At 36.1% G+C, this 21661-nt stretch overlaps 1 protein-coding gene across 1 annotated transcript; it reads left to right on the top strand.

Moving 5' to 3' along the window:
• Positions 1-262: 262 nt before the first annotated feature.
• On the top strand, positions 263-21077 carry LOC124165389 (nucleolin 2-like). The gene is made up of 11 exons (XM_046542782.1): positions 263-471; positions 794-895; positions 1009-1107; positions 1200-1403; positions 4240-4437; positions 6534-6619; positions 9457-9557; positions 9637-9783; positions 9987-10180; positions 10624-10783; positions 18079-21077. Exons 1-11 carry the CDS (start codon positions 427-429, stop codon positions 18420-18422), a joined length of 1680 nt encoding a protein of 559 aa, XP_046398738.1. The 5' UTR covers positions 263-426; the 3' UTR covers positions 18423-21077.
• Positions 21078-21661: the final 584 nt, after the last annotated feature.

Here is a 21661-nt window from a genome sequence, read left to right as displayed (position 1 = left end):
AACCATAACCCACAACCCACAACCCTAAGGCCTTGGTGGCTCTTTCCTCCAAATAAAAATACTATGAACCTTCCCATTCACTCCTGAGAATCAGTTATCTGGAGTGTACGAGTTTGCGGGCATTTTGAGCTGAAGAAAATAGAATTAAAATACTGGAATGGTCGTGTTTTAGTGATTTGAATTTGGCGGCAAATGCTGAGCGGCCGATGCTATTGCCATCTGAACTTAGAGTGGGCGAAACTATTCCCTATCAATGACGCTTTGCGTGGAGTTTGGAGCGAAGCTTGCTGCTCCTTGGGCTGTTCTCATTCCGTTGTACACGTAGAGAAGTTGACTCGCGGTCTGGCGCTTCTGTGACCCAAATATTTGCGGGAAGTGAGTTTATTAGAAATACGCCGCGATTAATTTTCTTCATTTTTCTCCGTGATGGGTGATGTTATACAGTTATCATCAGGCGATGAAGAAAATAAGGTAAATGTGGCTCAAAAGTTACTGATTTGCTAAATAGCGTTTACCAGTATGGTAGATACTCTTCAGTAAATCAAATTTTATCAATTAAATATTCAAATGTGTTAGTCGTCGGCGATGGCCTGTAGGCAATTATATTCAACAATTTGAACGCCTATTTTGCTATTTTTGTTGTTACTTTACCATGTAGTGGGTATGCTTCTGGTATTCTCTTGGTTTTTTTCTGAGTACATGTTAATCGTGGGATGTAGGTGATACAGGGTGTCAACGTTACTTTCTGTGTGCCTATTATGCATTTGCAAAAGCTATATCTTCTTATTAATAGGGAACGCTTGCTGAAGAAAAGCCTCTGCTGAAAGATGGCAATGCACATTCGACCCCAGGATCCAAGGGTGTATTGAAAGAAAATATGTCAACAGAAATAAAGGTGAAGGCTTGATTAATAACAAATTAGTTGAAATATTTGGTACTTATTACTTTTAATTCAGGTTTTGTTTCGAAATGCGTTTTGGTTTTCACTTATTTTTTATCCTTTCCCAGAAAATTTTATCTAAATGTACGCCGAAGAACATTGGGAAAAAACGTGTAAGCAAAAAGTCTGTCGATGCTGAGGGGGAAAGTTGGTCGGCCTTTCAAAATGTAAGGTTTATGAAGATGTTTGGTAAAATTGAGAGAAATTACGAAGAAGAACGTGTGGTGGATGTGACATCCTGTGTTCTTCTTTCTTGCAGTTCATTAAGATTTGTCATGACACTGAGGTCCAGAAAAGGAAGGGTGATCCCAAATTGAGTAGCAGAATCTGTGATAAACTCTGTGAGCGATTTAAGAAGGCTGATCCGGAGTATACCAAGTCGGAGGTTTTTCGTGATCTTTTGAAGTCTGTGGGTAAATCTGTGGAGAATGATCCGAAGAACCTTTTCGTCCACATGAGAGAGGTTAGATCCCATAAGTCTTAGATTTTTATGTATATATGATGTTTTGATGAATGACTGTTTGATTAATCACATCTGGATTGATTTGACAGTATTTTGTGCATTTATTTTATATAATCAATTGAAGATCCATCTGTAAATGAATCATTACTGTCTAATGATTTAACTAAGGGTCAGTTCATATCAACCGTACTATGACATGCTACCCATCTACTTGGATTTTCATGAAAATTGGTTGCAATATATTTTGCATGCTATAGAACAACCAAGGACAATAACAGTCAGGCATTATCAAATGTCAGTAGGTTGCCAAAAATTAATAAATGAAAAATGAGGTAATTTGTTGTTACTTTCTACCCTTAACTTTTTTATATAATCAGTTACATACGTTTCTATTCCTGCACCTGTAATTTTGGATATTATTTAGAATATTTTTTTGTACATTCAAAAGTGGAATAATTTGTTAATATCCCAAATTTTTTTTAAGACTAATGATGTTGGTGTTGTTTCTCCAAGATTTTCAAAGCATTTCACTTAGTATAGAAGGAGAAATTGAGCTCTATATTATCTGAACAAAACAAAAAAAGAGTCTCTCCAATGGCCGTAAAAGTTGGCATCAAATCAAACAACTACTCTACCCGAATAACCCTCCTGTGGCAGTTTATGGGAGTAATGCTTCCTTGCCAAGAACTGCCACAGCCGCAGACACACCACCCGAATGAAAGCTTCACAAAGCTTTAGTCACCTTGCTAAGGCAACCTCAGGTTGTAACCTGGGAGCCTTCGTGGGGCTGATGGGACCCCACTAAGGATGCCAGGTTATTACCACAAACACACTACCTGTGATTCTTCGTAGAGCTAATAAGACCCTGCTAAAGATCTCAAGTATTCACACCATCACACTCACAAGCACTAAAAACATTCAATCACACACACAGTAGGGCAAAAATTCCAAGAGAACCGCTCAAAAAGAGCATAGTCAAAAAATAACAAACACAAAGGAATGAGGGTGACCATCGAATACACGTATTTCAAGCACAAAGTGCCCCATTTCAGCAAGCTGAAGGGAAGTAATCACTTGCAACATGAGGTGGTACGAGAAATAAGTCAAGGGCAACTTGGAATGAATAGGGTAGAGGCAATCGGGGGCGGGAGGAGGGGAACTAATGGGAGAACAAGGTGAACGGGCATTGTTCGACGTAGAGTGGAAGGTGGTGTTGGGAGGGTGGTAGTTTAGCATCATCATGTGATTGCTGCTGCTTCTGTGATAGGCCACCATAATAGGGTAGTTTCCTTCAGCAAAGAAAACGAAAAGCATGGAATGCGATTCGTTACCCACCATTAGTGTATTCAAAATATATAAATTATTTCATTTTTAGAAATAGCGGTTTAGACAAATGGCAATTGTCCATTTTTATCCTCATTTGAAAAGGGCCAGATTGGCGCCCATGCGATGCCACTCCAAGTGACGTCACAGGGACCTAGTTTCTATACGAGAAGATAGGAGTTATACATCGTCTGAGGTTACCAATGCATGCATGAGGCGTAGAGCTCAGGGAAACATGTCTTAATATTCACTTATTAAAACTGGCTAAGGTCGGAAAGTTTTCTTTGTTTGATAAGGTATTACAGTAAAACCTCTATGTAGTGAACCTCTTTACATCATAAACCTCCATACATCATACCATCCCTACGGTCCCTTCAGATTTACATGTAAATTTATAGGCAAACCTCTTTGTAGTGTACCTCTTTATATCGTAAAACCTCCACTTATCATACCAAGGAGATACCCCCGAGACGGCCTAACTACCTCTTCAAATCAAACCGAGACAACTAGACACCATTAATGCAGCCGCGATTATGTACATGGAATGGCATTTTCAGTGATAAATGTTTCACCCTTATCATTTTTTTCTTATCTACCATTAATATGCTGTAATTTTCACGTTAATCATTAGTTGTGGCAATTTTGTTCCATATGAGAGCATACCTAACAGTAAATAAGAATAAAGGTATATGACTATCCTAATCATTTTAAATGACTGCTGAATTAAGAGAGATCTCATAATTTTCTATCAAATCGTAGTAAAAATCATGTGATAGCACACGGTTTCTGTAATTATTATGTATATAGGTAATAAATATATGTTCACTAATCCATGCATGTTTGTTTAAACACATACATATAATGGTTTTATAGACAGTAGTGACTTTCATTTCTGAATGATATGAAAAAATGGTGCCTATCACTAAAACCTCTCTATAGTGAACCTCCATACATCAAAATGCCCAAATTTTGGTCCCCACCGTTACGATATAAAGAGGTTTTACTGTAATAATCCTTATTTAAGACAAGCGCTACCAGCCAGCAGGGTACTCAGCTACCCGCTAGCAGCCTGCGTCGTATCAGCACTAAGCCTCGTCTCAAAGTCACCTCACAGGGGGGCAGCGGGAACCAGAAATAAGTCTCACGGAGAGATTTCCCGGCATTCATACTTACGCGTCGCGTTTTCGCGCGCTTGAAAATTTTCACTTTTCATTTAATTGCAAAAAATAGATATTGTCATTTAAAAATCTAAATGCGTGAAATACGTACTCCAGGTGTAATAATCTTTCGATTGAGGGAATAAAAAAATAATAGGAAACCATAATTACCATACATCTACCCCTGGTTGCGAATGATGTTCTTTCTGGGGTAAATGACTTGAAAGTGGCTTAGCTCTTCAAACCTCCTACCAATGCACTCCAAATCCAGTTAAAAAGCTTGAGATATCTTGCATTGTTTCTGTATTGAAAGTAATTTTTATAATAAAATATGACTTTCATTTGTATTAATTCAGGTGAACGATCAGCTTCACTTACGGTGTGTGAAACAAAAAAATAATAACCACAAAAGGAAAGCAGAAGATGGAGAAGATACTGACAACGTGTCAGTTAAACGCCCAAAAACTGCGGCGAGTGATTGCAGTGGAGACCATAGTAATGAAGCCACGATGGTGAATGAAGGCCATTGCAAAAAGTTGGAGAAGTTATTTGAGGTAATTTTTTCTGTTGTATTATACATTCATCATTACCAAAATATTTTAATCTAATGGTAGATCATAAAACAAATTGTTGATTCTGCCCACAATTTTGTTTAATTTCAACAAGAAAAAATATAAAACAGCATTTGGTTGTTACTTCAGCTGAGGAAGAAGCCTCAAGTGCTTCAAAAGCTTCAAGTTTATTTTTCCAGTGTGAGTGTTTCTTTTTTGTGTCTCTGTGTTTATAGATATTGACTTGAACTATTTATATTACGTGCCATGTGCACTTCATATTTTCCAAAACATGTTGATATCCAAACAAATCCAGTTGCAAAAAAAATCCATCTTCATCCCCCTGATAGTTAGGTGGCTAAAATGGGCTTTACGGCTTTACATTAACTCAAAAGCAGAATTTGAAACTATGTATAGCTCTGGTGCTGGTACACTTAAAATCCTATGATTTACACGAAAAATGAATAAGTATTAGCAATATTGGCTCAATTCGTCACCTATGCTATTTGTAATTTCGACAAGTTGGCTTTATGATCACTTGCTGCATATGCGGCTTAAAATGTCTCTAAAACTAAATTTTTTCACCCACTGGGTCATTCTATGTCAGTTCATCCAGGCATGACACCCTCTGACTCGGATTTTGACAAAACTTGGCAATTTTCATCCTTCCATGAAGGAATGAAACAGTGTTAATATTTCTTCGTCGTCTCTTCTAATTTTTTTTTCATGACCATTTGAAGTTTGGGTGAAACTGCAGTTTTTTCAATGAGTGCGGTCTCCATAGGTACTTGTACCTCCAGAGGGAAATAATTTGTCTCAGCCATACTTTTCATCCAATTCTTATGAAAATTTGCAGGTATACTGTAGAAGTCATGAGGATTCCAAATACTAATTGAAAAATTTCCTAAGAGGTATTGAAAATTCTCTAAACTCTTATGCTTTATAAGATTTTAGAAAATTTTGCATCAAAACATGGTTCTATATAACATCAAATTTTGACCTGAGGAAATATGTGAATCAAGCTAAATTATTTTTTCTAATATTCCTTAAGGTATGACCTGCTACCTGTAAAAATAAAATTCATGGCTTTTTGCTTGGTTTATTGTTAAAAAACTTAATGTAAAAAAAATTCCTTTTCACGACTCCGGTAGTCAGTGTTGGTTCTTTCTTCAAGTGTGATGAAATGCTTATGCTAACTTAATTAATATGATTAATAGTAGCGGGCGTAACTTGGTGGAAATCCATAATTGGAGGAATAGAAGGAATAATAACTTAGCTATTTCCACGTGGTAATTTATTGAGACCGACCATGGTTTCATTACATTTACATACTGTGTAACATTATCAAGGTATCATCCCGTGATAATGTTATGCTGTAACGAAACCATGGTCGGTATCAATACATTACCATGTGTAAATAGCAAAATTATAATTCTTTTTATTCCTACACTTATGTTAACTGTTTTCAATGTCTAAGCTAATATTTATGACATGAATATAGTACATAATAAGTGCAAAAATTTAAGCATTTTTTGTGTGCAGGTTGTTTCTCTCCTGATGAAAAATATATATATATATATATTTTAAATAGAATGTTTCAAGGAATGCATAGCACTAACCTATCGTTGCTGGGGATAACTTGATTGTTGCTTTACGGAACACATCAAAATAGAGGATACATGTCAATGCAAGATAACTTTCTAGTTAACTATTGGTCAATAGTTAAGATTTTCATACAACTGTATCTGATCATGCTTGTGATAGTGATTGGTTGTTATATAACCATATTATTTTGAGTGTTGAATGGTCACTAATTTCACTTTGCTCATGCACAATAGAAAAAATTCTATTAAAAAAAACGTGGTATATATACCATATTTAACTGCATTTAGAATGATGGCATTTTGCTAAGTGTGGAAAATTAAACAAGAAAATTACAAACATGTTTATTCATAGCTTATCATTATTTATTTATTGTCAAGCTCAAGTGCACGTAATCTCTTAGAGCAGAGAATTAGGTTCTTCTATGTTGTGATATTGAGTAAGGAGATGCAACTTATGAAATACTGTTGCTAAATTTCTTCTCTCTTCCATTGCAGAAGGTGTACCGTAAAGTTAAACAGCTAGAAGAAAAAGAAGTTGACTGGGATGATGAGGAGAACTCAAATTACATCCGCTTGGAAGCGTGAGTTTATCCACTGGCTCAATAAAAGTTTGGATGACTTTCAGATCAGAGGCTTTCAGCTGATGAGTCTTTCAATAAGTTTCCAAATATTACTCCCTTTAACTTCACCATTTTATGGATGATTTAAAAATTCATTGATCCATCTACATATAACGCTAATAGAAGATTTGATGCTTTGCAAGCAAATGATGAGGCTAAAATTTTCTTGGAAACCCCACTAGCTTATATACTCCATTTAGTGATGTTTTCAGGGCTCATCCTCAGGGCTGGTGAATCTCATTTTACATATTTGTTTTTTTGGTTGCTAAGTCATATGGCGTTACTTGCTTCAATCTTGGAGATTCGTAACGTAAGCCCAGACGCAAGGAACTCCGATCGTCTGTCCCTAACTGGATGGGAAAAAGACTCAACAAAACAAGAATAATCAGCTGTCAGAGAAACAATTGTGGCAAAATTACAAGTTATGTTCAATCAAAATGTATTCCAAAGTAGAAATATTCAATATCAAAAGTATTACAATAATCAACGATGATAACTAATTATCTCAAAATTGAACTTTACCAATAATTTGAAAAACTAAATACAAAGCTGTTTTGCCTGTCAGCACCAAAATTGAGTTGAGCATATATCTCTCAAGTCGACCGATGTCACCGCAACAAAGCCCCTTGAGCAAGAGAGGCCGGCCAGAACAAGGCACAGTGGAGGGGCAAATTTAGTGAAGGATGGGAAGGGTACTTCGATGTGCTGGATGGGCCAAAATCCAAATTTCCCGAGAGGCAGCTGTGTTGACTGGAACCTCTGGAACACTTCTCGTCATCCAACCAGGGGTTGGGAAGAACAGCGTACCGCCGGGTTTCCTCACCTCTATTTTCTGGGTTGGAGACTCAGGCAAAATGGTGTGATAGCTGGTTCAGGCAAGCCTTTGGAAATCAAGGAGGGGAATGGCATGGTAGGATGAGGTCTCGGAGGGAGAGAGACTTATGATAGGACAAAGTGGAGTGTGTACTTCTCACTCCAAACTGTATTCTTATGCCTTAGCACCCACTTCCCTTGGATTTCCAGGTGCTAGTATCCATCCGCCATACTTGCTATATACAGTGCAACCTCGATATAACGACACCCCACGGTACACTAATAAACACTCGCTATAGCGAATTGTCGCTTTACCGGAGGTGGAGCAAATAATAGCCAATATACCTGTTGCGGACAGATATACAGGAACAGGAGTGGTGCGGCGACAGATAAACATCTATCCGATAGACGTAATCATAAATCCAGACGAAAGGCGATGTTTTTTTGCATCACTAAATTTCCTTACTCAAATAACGACTAACTATTCAAACAATTTATAAGCGCCGCACTGAATAAAAATCATGCAAAGCATTGTTTCGTCAATCATTATATTTATCGAACGACAGTTTACCACATAAATTTGAGACTGAGCACTCCATTAACTTCATTTCTAACAGATCGCTAGCAATTACAGAGGTTAAGGAGTCTTGATGAAAGTCTTCCGGCGGTGAAACCCTCGCTATGGCGAGAGCCAACACCGAAAGGGTCTCGTAAAAACGAATTTTTTAACACGCTTATTATAGGGTCAATTGACGGTGCATCGGCTATCTCTCGTAATAGCGGGGGTGTCGCTATAGCCCGTACTCGCTTTAACGAGGTTCCACTGTATGTAAGTCTTGATCTCCAGGTTGGGCTGGTTCTGAGGGCAGAGTTCAGAGACAAGAGTTCCGAGACTTATTCTCTCCGAGCCTTTGAGTCAAAAGGCCTGTGCACAAAAAACCTTAGCAGGAAAAGTCTTAAGTGGGAGAAGTTCGGAGGATGTTCGAAGGAATTTCTCTGGGGGAATAGCTGCGACAAAGGAACTGACATTATGCTCTTTGGTGTATTTAATATTGTTTCATATGCCAAATTAATTGTAACAGTTTGACTTAGCAACCGATGAAACAAATAAAACACCATTCAGTAGCCCTAAGGATGAGCCCTTAGTCGGAGCACGAAACGTCACCAGAAAAGTATTTTACCCAGTGGGAATCCTGAGAGAAGTTCACCCACATGTATCATACAATGTTATTTATCAGTTCCTTCCGCTCAGAATCATTTTTCATATGATTTCTCTCCAGCTAAAGGTAAGCTCAATGTCTTTCGTTAAAGTGGGGGCCTTTGGTCTAAAATTGCGTTTGTCTTATATTTTTTGATAGAGTCAGTTCTTGTGTTAGCTGAACGGTTGGTGGCAGTCGCTGGTGCATATGTAACCACATGTTCTTAAGTTCCCCTCATCCGAACCAGCAAGGATGGGGTTGGGCAATCATAACAGAGCAGATTGGTCTTTTCTGCAAGTATCACCACGCCTTGTAGAGCAAACGAGGCTCTCATTGCAAAATTGCAGAATTTTCCCGGGAAGAATAAGCGAGCTCCATTAGCGATATAAGCCCTTTTATAAGTATGGATGGACTGGAGGCAGATTTACTTACATATAACACTGTTCACTTACCCACTCAGTGATTCAATCTGGATGTTGATTTGAATAGGTGAGGGTAGAGCTCATCCCAGACTTATCCACAGGTGTGTGAATGATCAACTTTTCAGGGTAGGGTAGCTAGTTCCTTTCCATTGGCCACCGTGAATGTTGAGAATCACATTTGAGTGGGTGAGAAGCCAAGGGGTACAAGTGATGTCTTTTTTCTAAACAGAGTTTGTTACATAAATTAGGGAAAGAAAACAACGACTTCAATTAGGAATTGATTTATATAAAGCAAATGGGTATTGGAATTTCATCATTACACTTATATGAATACTTACCAATTTCCACTTTTTAATTTCTATAGGTATAAAAGAAGACTTTGGGCTATATGGGAAAAGTGGAAAGAAGCTAGCGGTCGCTCGGATGATGTTAAGAAACTAAAGCATCAAAAAGTGGCTTTCTCAGGTTTGTAATCGTTTTTGTATGTGGTTTGTGTCATGTTTGTTATGGTTTTTACTATGAAATCATGAACTTATCATTTCAGAAACCTCACATCCTGACCTTGACCGCGCCATTGAAAAGCATGTGAACAAAACCAAATGTTTTCCTGATTATTTAGATATTTATAAAATTACCTCTGAGACTTTAAACAAAGATAAGGGATTTTCTGAAGAAGAAATTAAGTCAATAGGTTAGTGGTGTATATTTACCTTCATAAATTACCTTAATGTTATTTTCATCTTTTGTTGTTGCTTACTGATCATTTCACAAAATAATTAAAGATGCTTTGCTGGATTTTGACTTAGCTCTTAATTTATGTCCATATTTTGTATTCATTCAAATGTATGTGAATTAATTAAACAAATTTTTGTATTCTTCCACAATTTTCAATAGCCTCTACTGCCTTCCAGAAACTAGGTAATCAACTCCAAAAGCGTCGTGTGCTTGATTTTTGGAACTGCTGCTTCTCATATCTACCTTCTGGATCTGATGGTTCAGTCAGTGTATCAGACCCAGCTGATGATGACGCTGAACTTGCTAAAGCTTTAAGGGAAAACAAAGAAAAATACAATAAAAAGATCTCTGATGTAAGTATTATTTATTAAGTACGAATTTTTTTTCCCGCCAGGAAAATTTTTCTTTCGTAATTTTTTGTGCCATCAGCTGTTATTGATGACTTGATGTCTCAAAGAAGAGTGCTGACTGAATTCCTTTCTTACATTACTTGCGTAAGTCTTTGATTGGATGCTGGAGATTGGAATGTAATGACTATTTGTATAATTTGGTGCATTAGAACAGAAATGTAAAGAAATCGATTAGTTTATTCTTAAAATACCATTAGTGTATTCATAAAATACAAATCATGCATTTGGTTTTAGAAATCCTAGTTTAGATGAATGTTAATGGTCAATTTTAACCTCATTTGAAAAAGGCCAGATTCATCATCAGATTGGTGGTCGTGCGATGCCACTCCAAGTGATGTCAACTGTATATAGGTGTTCATGATTTTTGTTTATCTTTTGCCATCCAGGTAATTGATTGTTTTGTCGTGAAGCAAGTTGATGAACTTCATGAGCCGGAGGAGGTGGTGCTGAATTCAGACGATGAGGTGTCCACGCACAGTGGAGATGAGGAAGAGTCAGAAGAAGAGGACAAGCCTGAAGACATAATATGCATCAGCTCTTCATCAGGTAAGTCCTAAAAAATAATGGCTTATGATACAAAAGATTTCTAGTTATAAATCAATTTTTATTATTAATGTAAGGCAGACCTACATAAATAAATAAAATGTTATGTGTAAAGTAATTGTTTTAGATAAAAATTATTGCTAATTTAATTATTTAATCTAGCCCTTGTTTGCTAACTTGCACTGCATGAGCGCATGGAACGGTAGCGTTTTTTTCTGAAATTCACTGCTCCACTACTCTAAATGTAGTAGAGTCTCAGTCATAATTTTTTTTTGGAGATGTTCTTATGTGTCTAAATAACATTTTGTAAAATTTTTGCTTGTTTTCACTCAGTCCCTTTTTAGATATTGACCTGCGAAAATTGACGTTAAAAGGTTTTCAGCTATTTTTGATAGCCCGTATTAAAAAAAGGAGTGCCTTCTCAGAACTAAAACTTATGCTGCAAATAGTTATTTAAGTATTTAACACAGAAATAAAATTTGATCAGTGAGTCTCATTACCTTCATAAAAATTTTAGGTCTTCAAAAGTTAATATTGTCAAATTTTTCCCGGGTTTTTGCAGAAAGAGTTTGACTGACTCTCTTTCATGATAGAGCAATTAAAACAATGAATTCCTATAGCTCATTTCATGCTAAACTCACTGGTTTTTGAATTATTCTGATATCTTTTAAAATAGCTTCGAAATTTAACTTTATGCAAACCACGTTTTTCATCAAAATTTGCCCAGCCGCCCTTTTAAAAATGGCTGCCAAAAAAAAATATGGCTTCTAAATTTTTTTCAAATAGTGATTTGTGACTGTCTACCCATAGGGAACTCATGATTAAAAAATCAAGAAAATTAAAAATGTTGAGCAACATTGCCTGGGTGATTTGAAATGGATTGACCCTTATCTATTCGAATTCATCTTTGATTTTCTGTCATTTAATTCTCTGGTATGGGTTATTTAAGTACACCGGGACTAGCCACGGTGATAACTTTTACGGAGTCACCCGCAATGCAGAAATTGTGTGAAAAATCCACAGAGGAAAAATCATTCGCCTTGACCGGGATTTGAATCCGGATCCCTCGATTTCTGGCCGAGTGCTTTAGCCAGTTAAGCTACCGAGGCGTCATTCTCCCCTGTGGAAATTTGTGAACTATACCGGACAAGGTGGTATGGATTGCTGAGCATATGATGCGACTAGCGGTCCAGGTCATGCGCATGGCACCACAGCCGGAGAACAAAGCCTGAACTTTAAACACGAGAGGTGTTCGGTCTAGACTTATTTAAGTATACCGGGACTAGCCACGGTGATAACTTTTACGGAGTCACCCGCAATGCACAAATTGTGCGAAAAATCCACAGAGGAAAAATCATTCGCCTTGACCGGGATTCGAGGGATCCAGGTTTGAATCCCGATCAAGGCGAATGATTTTTCCTCTGTGGATTTTTCGCACACTCTGGTATGGGTGTAGGCATCTAGATAATCCATCTGCGGTAGTTCATTAGTTTTTAGGTTTTTGTTTTTAATCAGTCGCTGAATTAGCATTGTGAATTTTTTAATGTATTACACAGTGAAACCTCTCTTAAACGAAACTCAAGGGACCAAAATTTTGCCGTTTCGTTGATTGAGAGTTCATTTCCTGGAGGTGATTCACACGTTGCATCATCCTAGGGGCACAAAAATTGAAGCAAGCCTGCGTGCATTATCTTCAATCCACCTTCGCATTCTGCAAAACAATGCTGATTCCTTCAACTGCAGTGAAAATCGTGGGCAATATACCGCATTTAGGAGGCCTCAGTTCATCCTATTCAATCACTTTGCGTGCTTTTTAATCGGTTTTCAAAAATGGATGCAGCGTAGTGATGAGCACGAGACGATTCTTTCATTCTCAATATTTGAAATAGAGTACATGTATTTACGAGGTTTACACTGAATAATTAAGAATTAAATTGATGTTACCATCACTTATGTAAATTTGAGTTTAGGTGCCAATTATATCTTCATTCCCATGAAATTCAGATTACTCTACCGTAACGACTCAAGTTGCGACTTTCGTCGACCCATTAAAATGTGCAGCAGGTGGCAGCATTTCTTTGTAGTAGTCGCATCAAGAACACTCTATTGCAATATTTGGGGTCGCGGGCTTCGTAAATAATTCATTGTAATAGCATCATTTCCACTGTATGCCGGATAGACAACTGCCAATAAGAAAGCAGCTTGATAGGCCTTATGCACGAGTTCTCGAAGTAAAATAAGTTGCAATTTTGAAAGATGAGTTTTCGAGAAATTATTTGTGCAACCCTGTGTGCTCGGATTAATTAACTTTGAGTCTACTCTGGTGAACTCGTCAAACGACCCTCCAATATTCATGTCTTTTGAGAAACCCTGCCAGAAATCACGGATGCCATCACTCTCCATTGTGTGGTTACAGGTTTCACTGTTGACTGCAAACCCGGCTTTTGCAAAATAATTATATATGGTGACAGGTGTGACACACTTCCAAGCTTTGCAAAGCCATTGTACTACCTGCAAAATGGTCCTCTTCAAATATAGCCAATCCCTTACCGTATTTACAGTTGTGTAATGTGAAGTTAGGTAGGTGTGATTTATTGGCATGGTTAATTAGAATTCATTCCCTTGTAACTGAGAACTCTTCTGTGTTCCACCATGCCTCTGACACCAAATACAAATGAATCCCCGAGAATATCCTCATTATATACATACTAGAATGTAATCTCGGTATTAATATTTGTCCACTTCTTATCTCTTGAAGCTTGATCATTAATTATTAGTGACTAATTATCACAGTGTAGCACCTAGGCATGGATGTTGTAGTGTAATGCACACCGCAACTAATATAAATCATCTCTGCCAATCATAACATGGTATAGAGTCATTGCATGTATCAAATCATTCAGGAATGTGAGTCCCATCTGTTAAATATTTGTCAAATGAATTATTTTATGTAGTGGGATAGAAATCTCAATGAGACAATTTTTGTCTAGTTAGCACCCATAGTTAAAATGTACTAACATAAATGTGTTCTTTTGTACTTGTATTGGTAGTGATTATTCAGTTTAGTGTGATGCAGGCAGAAAAGTTACATCATTATAGGCTTGCCAAAGGAATGTTACCAAACTGATTAACTTCACTGATTATCTTTAATTTTAAAGGAATAATTATGGAATATTACATCTTGAAAAATATACTTCCCATTCAAATCCTTATGTTGTCTTCCAAAGGCCTGAGTATCCTTACATTCTCGTTTTCATTTACGTTATTCACTTGGCGTTTTCTCTTCCACTGTACATTGTTAAACTCTGACAATACAATGTCAACTCTGTCTTTGTTTTCCAAGATGTCAAAATTTTAGCCATCAAAGAAACTCTTAATATTCCATACATTTTTTATTCGTGTATGTCTGGTGCATGATGTAATGTCCTGTATATATACAGTATTCCTATCATCTTTGTCTTTTGAGTATTCTTAATCTTTATTTATTACAAAAATATTATGGATGAAAATACACTTGGGAGTGGGGTGAAAATACAGTTAGAAGTAATTCTTTGCTCCACTTGATCACTATTCTTTCATGTCTATGTTACTAAGGGCAACTGACCTATTGTACACAGTGATTGTCTGACCCATAAAATATGTCTGCACACAAAATCAAGTTAGGAGGGAGAAGTGGCGAGGAGCATATTTCTTAGATTTACTGTGTGAACTTTTGATATCACGCGGAGAGAGACAGGATTAAATAACAGAAATACTTTGCACAATGCATTGATGGAAGAATTTGTTTTTCCTGCTGATAATGATGGACTTAAATGAAAGTTAGGGTATGATCATTATGCAACCTTCACTTGTACTGCTTCACTCATTCAAGTTAAGTCTTCATCTTAATTGTTCGGTTCCTCTCATGAATTTACTCATCATTAACATATTTCTTTGTGAGTGCAGGCTTTCAATTTCTGTAAATAAAAGCCATTGAGACTGCAGACCCTCATCATAGAAGAAGGTCAATATTCGTAAATCAGAAGGCTGAAATAACCTGACCATATATGAAGCATACTGCTCCGCAATGAAATAGTTTTCTATTGAAAATTTCTCGTGTTGCTGCAATTAAAAACCAAGTTTCATGATCAGCAACCACACTAATCATAGTCTGATTGCTTTAAAGTGGATGATGATTAATTTTGAGGCGGATTGATTTTCAAGAAGGAATTCAATCTGTGTCGAATTTGTATTGTGACAATTTTTGGGATGACAATCAAGTTGCAGTAGGTGCCTGGAAATACAAGTATCACAAGTGCTACCTATTTTCTGCAACCATAAGTCTGATAGAATTACCATTTATATTAGCACCAAACTTAAATAAAAAAATTGGACTGAGCCCCCATTAAATGCCAGAGTAATATTATTTTCCAAGATGATAATCTAAAATATTTTTCATTGACTTATCACCACAGAAAATTTGTCAGTTATTACAGTAAAACCTCTATGTAGTGAACCTCTTTACATAATAAACCTCCATACTTCATACCACACCTACAGTCCCATCAGATTTACATATAAATTTATGGGGAAACCTCTACGTAGTGAACCTCTTTATCTCTTAAAACCGCCATACTTCATACCAAGGAGACACCCCCTAGATGGCCTAACTACCTCCGCAAATGGTATCGAGTCAACTAGAGACAAATAATGCCGCCACAAATACCGTATATCTCCGAATATAGTCCCCCCTTTTTTTCCAAAAATGGCCGAGGAAAAGTAAGGGGGGGGGGACTATAATCGAGTGTAATCCAATTTATGCATACTAAAGGTGACAATCAAGTTATAAATAACGGCATAATGGCTAATGTTCTCGTAGTATTTCTATTTGAGTATATTTATGAGGATTATAATCGAAGATATGACTATATACTGCCACGTTTTACCGGAAATTAAGAAAATTTTTGCCACAAATGTTGTAAAGATACGATTCTTCCGATTCAAATAGCATATCGAATACGCGTTTTCACGGAATCCATGGGGTAGCCGTTAATTTTTCTTGGAAAAGTATTGTTAGAATAATTCAATCGACACTGATCACTTTATGACGCAAAACAATAAATAATTAAAATCAAAACTAAACACACACTATCACACTAATCGAACACTAGAATTGAATCAATAGTATATGTACCCATCGCTCATTTAATAGTAACACGATTTAAATCATTGCGAAAAATAAACAGATAATAAAGTAAACCTTTCGTGACGATTTCGCATTTCATTGCGGCCGTAGCTACTATTGTTCATGTGCCCGTGCGGTTCGTGTTTACAACCACTGCCTTTACCGCCATCACAGAACAAGAATGCGCAATGGTTATGCATTTGTTTCTGAAAAGGCGCAATAATCAATGGCTTTAAACCAGAAGCGCCGGCATTACTGCATTTGATCGAAATCCAGCGACTCAGCATCGAAAGTGCGATCAATTTATGGAGGAATATCTTCAATTCGCCAGGGTAAGTAGGATCAATAAATTACGTCACGTAATATTTCGAAATTATTTTCGCGATATTTTATTTATTAAAAATAATTTTACGTTCAACAGTGAGGTGATGGATCAAGTAGAAAGATGAGGATCAATCCTGCGGCAGATTAGAAGCCATCAAAGACGGAGTTTCGATGCCAATTTAAACATAGCCGTTGCAGAATGCGCCGTAAATCATAGTATTCATATGACGGCTGAAAAATTTGGCATGGAAAGAAAGTCTTTGGAAAGATTGCAAAGCGCTAATACATCGCGGAAGTCATTTTGGGGGTCTCGATGCGGCAGATTCATAGAATTAGAGGAAAATATCGTCGAATTTGTGCGCAAATGCAGAGCAGAAACTCTTTGTGTAACTTATGCAATGATTCGCAACGATGCATTGAAAATTGATAACATATTTTTTCAGTGTTCATGTTTGGTGGAAAAAGTTTATTTCTTAATTTTATTACTTTGATATTTGTAAGTCCTGTAGTTTAATTATTTTGCTTAGCAGGCATTAGATGGCAATGTTTTTATAATATTTATAATTTATTTAACACAATTTTATTTAGATTTCCTAAATTCTTCTAGTCACTTGGATTTGACATGACTTGCGATGGGTGTGTTACACTGGGTCTAAGGAAGTTTCAGGGCCAAATGCAATACTCTTTATGGGCTTTATGTTAAAGCTTATATATTTACATTGTCTGTAGTCATTTCGAAATCAAAAATATTAATAATTTGCAAGTGTTTAAAAAAATACAATAGCCTTGGATACTTGAAAAATTTTCTCATTACTTCATTACATCTGGTTAAGGAACTATAAATTACTGATACATGCAATGGATAACAACATATTTTAGGAATAGTTATTTTGTTGTGATGGAAAATGTGTGAACAGATTTGTTCTTATTATTCACAGAAAAAAATTTTTTATTGACTCTAGAATCTTAACTTGCTAACCACAGAAAAACTGCCTTCCTTTGCATTTTAAAATTTTTCCCAAAACTGGGGTCTCAAAACTAGGGGGGGGGGACTATATTCAGAGGGGGACTATATTCGGAGATATACGGTACGTACATGACATTGAATGACATTTTCAGCATTAAATGTTTCACCCTTTTTTTTCTTATACACATTTATTATGTTATAATTTTCACCTTAACCATTAGTTATGGCCATTTTGTTCCATATGAGAGCATACCTAACAGTAAATAAGAAAAAAGATATCCAACTATCCTAATCATTTTAAGTGACTGTTGAATTTAGTGAGATCATATCGTTTTCCCTTGAATCATGGTAAAAATCACGCTATAGCGCTCACTTTGTGTTATCATTAAATAATAAATATATGTGCACTAATGCATGCATGTTTATTCAAACATATAAATATAATGGTTTAAAAGATAGCAGTGCCTATCATTTCCAAAGGATATGAAAAAATGGTGCATATCACTAAAACCTTTCCATAGTGAACCTCCATGCATCAAATTGCCTAAATTTTGGTCCCCTCCATTAGATGTAAAGAGGTTTTACTGTACATTTTTTCTTGCGTCAATTTAAACTGGTGCCTTTTCTATAGTGTGGAAATAGTCGATGATGGTAATTTCTGTTCATTCTGATGTGAACAATAGTCATTAGAGCACAATGGGCATGAAGTGATGGCTTAGCCTGTATAGCATGCAGGCAGGTGTTGAATGCTGGTAAGAGAATGGTCTTTGAGGCAATTGGTGCAATAGCTGGGATTCTTGAGACAAATGTGTATTAATACAAATACATGTCTCTCCATTTCAGAAGAGCATAGTGGAGGTGAAACAGATGATGATGAGAAGAAACCAAAGAAAGATGTGAGAAAACTCAGAACTAATGGAGTGGTAGTCAAGAAGGAGTCTAGCAGCAGCAGCGACTCGGACCACACCCCCAATTACATTCCCCTTAGTGTCAGTTCTTCAAAGGAGACACCAGGTTTCTCTGGAATTGTGAAAAAGGAACTGGTAGTGAAATTGGAAAGATATCCTGCACCATCCACATCAGGCGTGCAAGTAAAGAAATCTTCCTCAAGTGATTTTTCCAAAGAGAACAGTGGCAAAAATACAGAAATAGTCATTCTTTCAGAGTCAGATTCTTCTGGAGAATGATAAAAAGAATTTCTAGGATGGGAACGGACGTTTCCATCTCAGGGAAGTAACTCAGCTGAAAGATGTGAAACTGATTTTTTTTTGCATGAATTGTGTTTGTGAGAGTGAGTTAATGGATGAAATATGGTGTAGGAAATGATATTGAAGTACAAGTGGAGGTAATTGGATTTAGTCAAGAGCCTCTTTTAACGTGAAACTACTTCGGTCTCTTAGAGGCCTCCTAATTAAGAATAATATTGATGATGTCAGGTTTGAGTTGTTGAACTTTTGTACCTTTATGATGAGAGGAAAAACTTTGTATTTTCCTCAGAAATTTATTTAGATTACACAAAATTTCAACACACAGTGCCATAATAATGTGCACTGCAGTGGTGCATGGCCGGGAATATCTAAGCTGACCATATACTGGCCACAATGCATTTTGTAAGCTAAATAAATTTTTGTTGAAAATTCAAAGATTTTTATTTTAATTTTTTAAGATATTTTCATACCATCCATTTTGTAACAAGCCCTTTTAGATGCATCAGGATAGCTTAAGAGCTAGAGTGAAAGTTTCTTCAAACATGAGATGTAAATATTGTCACAGAAGCTGAAAACTGTGATAAAGGAAAACTTAATAGGAAGGGAAATTATTTCTCTTCATATTATGCCATTCTTTGTCAACTAAATTTTTTTAAATGGTTATTTGGGCATTTTATCATATTCGTCTTCACAGTCAAACTTAATATTCTTGTCCTGTTGTATTTTTTTGTTTAGTTTGTTTATTTTTTAGTACAAGGAACTTAGGTGGCAACATAATTTGGGTGTCGTTAGTGCAACAATACAATCATACTTGTCTTGTGTTGCGTCTGTTTAAATTTTTATGTACTTTCCTATGTTTATTTATTTTGTCAATGCGAGTATGGTACGAAAGAAATGAGTTTGTTGTTTTTATGGTGTTTCTCACTTTCATTGTACTCTTCAAATTTTAGTTATTACCTTTGTGCTTTACCTATATCATCCATAGTTAGGCCTTATAATGTACAGGAAACTTTTTTTTTTGCTTTTATAACCTTAAATATGATGTGTGAGCTCAATTGTTTACCTATACAAGGAATTTATTGGTGTGTATGATTTTATTGTGGTGTGAGGACCCTGTCTTAGAAATTGTGCCTCGGACAAAGATGTTTTTAAAGGACTTATGTAACATGCTCTCAAAGATCTGTCATCTATCATAAAGTCTGGCAAGTATAGGTTATTATTTTTTTTCCTAATTTGGTTTCATAAGCACTAATCACGTGCTTCATGCATAGTTTGAGGAAATGATATCCCAGTCCATTTAAAAGCGGATTGAAAAACCACGATATGAACTTAAATCTGCTTTTGATATCATTAATCATTGGTATTAGTGGCCTAAAGGCTCATAATTTATCCGAGATAAGCACTAGCATATTCTTTTGAAATTTCTGAGATTTTTATGGGTTGTGGCATAAAAACTGTGGCAATTCATTTTTAACGAAAGCATTAATATTCTCGGTTAAAAATTTTATTCGACATCTTTTATCATACCTCCTCTCTGCAAGCTTGTGCTTTGGACGGGTGAATTTTCCCCTGTGTCTATTTATTCTGGATGGTGATCCTGATCGTTGAACCAATCATGTAATTGTAGTCAGTCATTTCTTTGGAAGGCATTAATTTTCAATTTTTCTACATTTTTATGGATGCTACATAATGTGACCAGGTTCAAAAAGTTGCCTTATGAAAATTAAGCTGTATATTTTGTAAAGAAAGACTTTTTCTATTGGACTGGTTGTGCACTCATGGATTATTCAGAAATACCTTTCCGTACCTCGTGTTGGCTCCCTCTTAGATTTTATTTTTTTTCACATTTCAGGTTCCAATTTTAAGTCAGCTTTTCAGAGAAAATGTTTAAGAATGCGTTCAATTCCTGAGGAAAAATACTTAAATTTTCTGGCGTGTTGAAATCTTATTTAAGTACTTATTTTTTTCCCAAGGAAACAAATGCTCCCCTTGTAGCTTATCATGTCTGTCTTTGTTTGGTCGAATATGATGTATGATGGGCGTGAGTCTTCCAGTGTAGAGATACTTACAATTTAGATGGTGTAATTAACCTCCTAACATCAATCAGTGCATCAGTTGATCTAAATTATATGCTTAAATGTGTGTATTTTGTAATTGCTATCTAAATGAATGATATTTATTACCTCAAATGTGGTGGATGTTAAAATAATTGTGGGCCATGATGCATTTGATTTGTATACGACGTGTTTCTTTCTCTTAACATTCATATGTACAAGAATATGTGTGTCTAATCAACTGTGACCCGTTTGTTACCAAGTGGCTCATATTGTTGCCAAGATGCTCGAGTGGTTATCGGCCACCGAGTCCGTGGTGTTTTTTGGCATCTAATTTTGAAAAAGCCTTTGGTGCAAATGGGTTTTTTGCCAACCTCCTGATCCAGTGTATTATGTTAATTTTAATTCTAGTCTAAGTTTATTTAGCCTTCTAAAATATTTGTGTGTTTGTCAATAATAATTTACCCACTTTCTGTTTTTATCATATTATATTGTTTTAAGGCTCTTACGAGAAAATGCAGCCAAAAATTACACTAATGTATTCAATGAATTGTTGAAGATATTACATACATGAATGTTATATGATTGGGACTTTTTTTTATTTTCGTCATCATATACGTAGTGTAATGAATTCTGGGATTCAGGTTTACCACAGTATCTGTCATCCATTGCTAACTCATCTCCTGTTGCTGTAATGTGATTCAATTTAGTGCTGGAATTAATTGAAATTTTCATTTATTTCATTGCCTATTGGCATCTTCCTTAAAAATATTAACAAAAGTGTGAAAAACCTTGTTACTCTGAAATTAAGTGTAGACTGTAGCTTCTCGTATTTAGAAGAGGACTAAGGTGAACTTTGGATTCCAATATGCTGATTCCATGAGGTGTTCTATAGCTTTTGCCATGAACATGCAGTTTCATCCAGTATATAATCTTCATCCTTAAGCTTTTTGAAATTGAAATGTAATTGTTCTCAGGTAACAACTATGAGAAAATTATTTTCATACATTCGACCCTCATTTCTCACATATGCTTTCATTACCTACTTATCTTTATGGTTACTCCATGATGGAGCAATTGGCAATCCATCTTATTGTAACCAAATCCATCCCTTGGCATATTCGTGCTACCTTGCTTGCTGCGTCAGTTGTGACAGGATTGTTA

The sequence above is a fragment of the Ischnura elegans genome, chromosome 9 (assembly GCF_921293095.1).
Source record: "Ischnura elegans chromosome 9, ioIscEleg1.1, whole genome shotgun sequence".
Classification (NCBI taxonomy): domain Eukaryota; kingdom Metazoa; phylum Arthropoda; class Insecta; order Odonata; family Coenagrionidae; genus Ischnura; species Ischnura elegans.
The sequence above is the reverse complement of the archived record's forward strand: the minus strand, read 5'-3'. Positions and strand labels throughout refer to the sequence as shown.

Coding starts and splice junctions, on each gene's coding strand:
- LOC124165389 (XM_046542782.1), top strand. CDS start 427: ATGGGTGATGTTATACAGTTATCATCAGGCGATGAAGAAAATAAG. Junction 896..1,008: donor ATATGTCAACAGAAATAAAG/GTGAAGGCTTGA, acceptor ATCCTTTCCCAG/AAAATTTTATCTAAATGTAC. Junction 9,784..9,986: donor AGAAGAAATTAAGTCAATAG/GTTAGTGGTGTA, acceptor AATTTTCAATAG/CCTCTACTGCCTTCCAGAAA.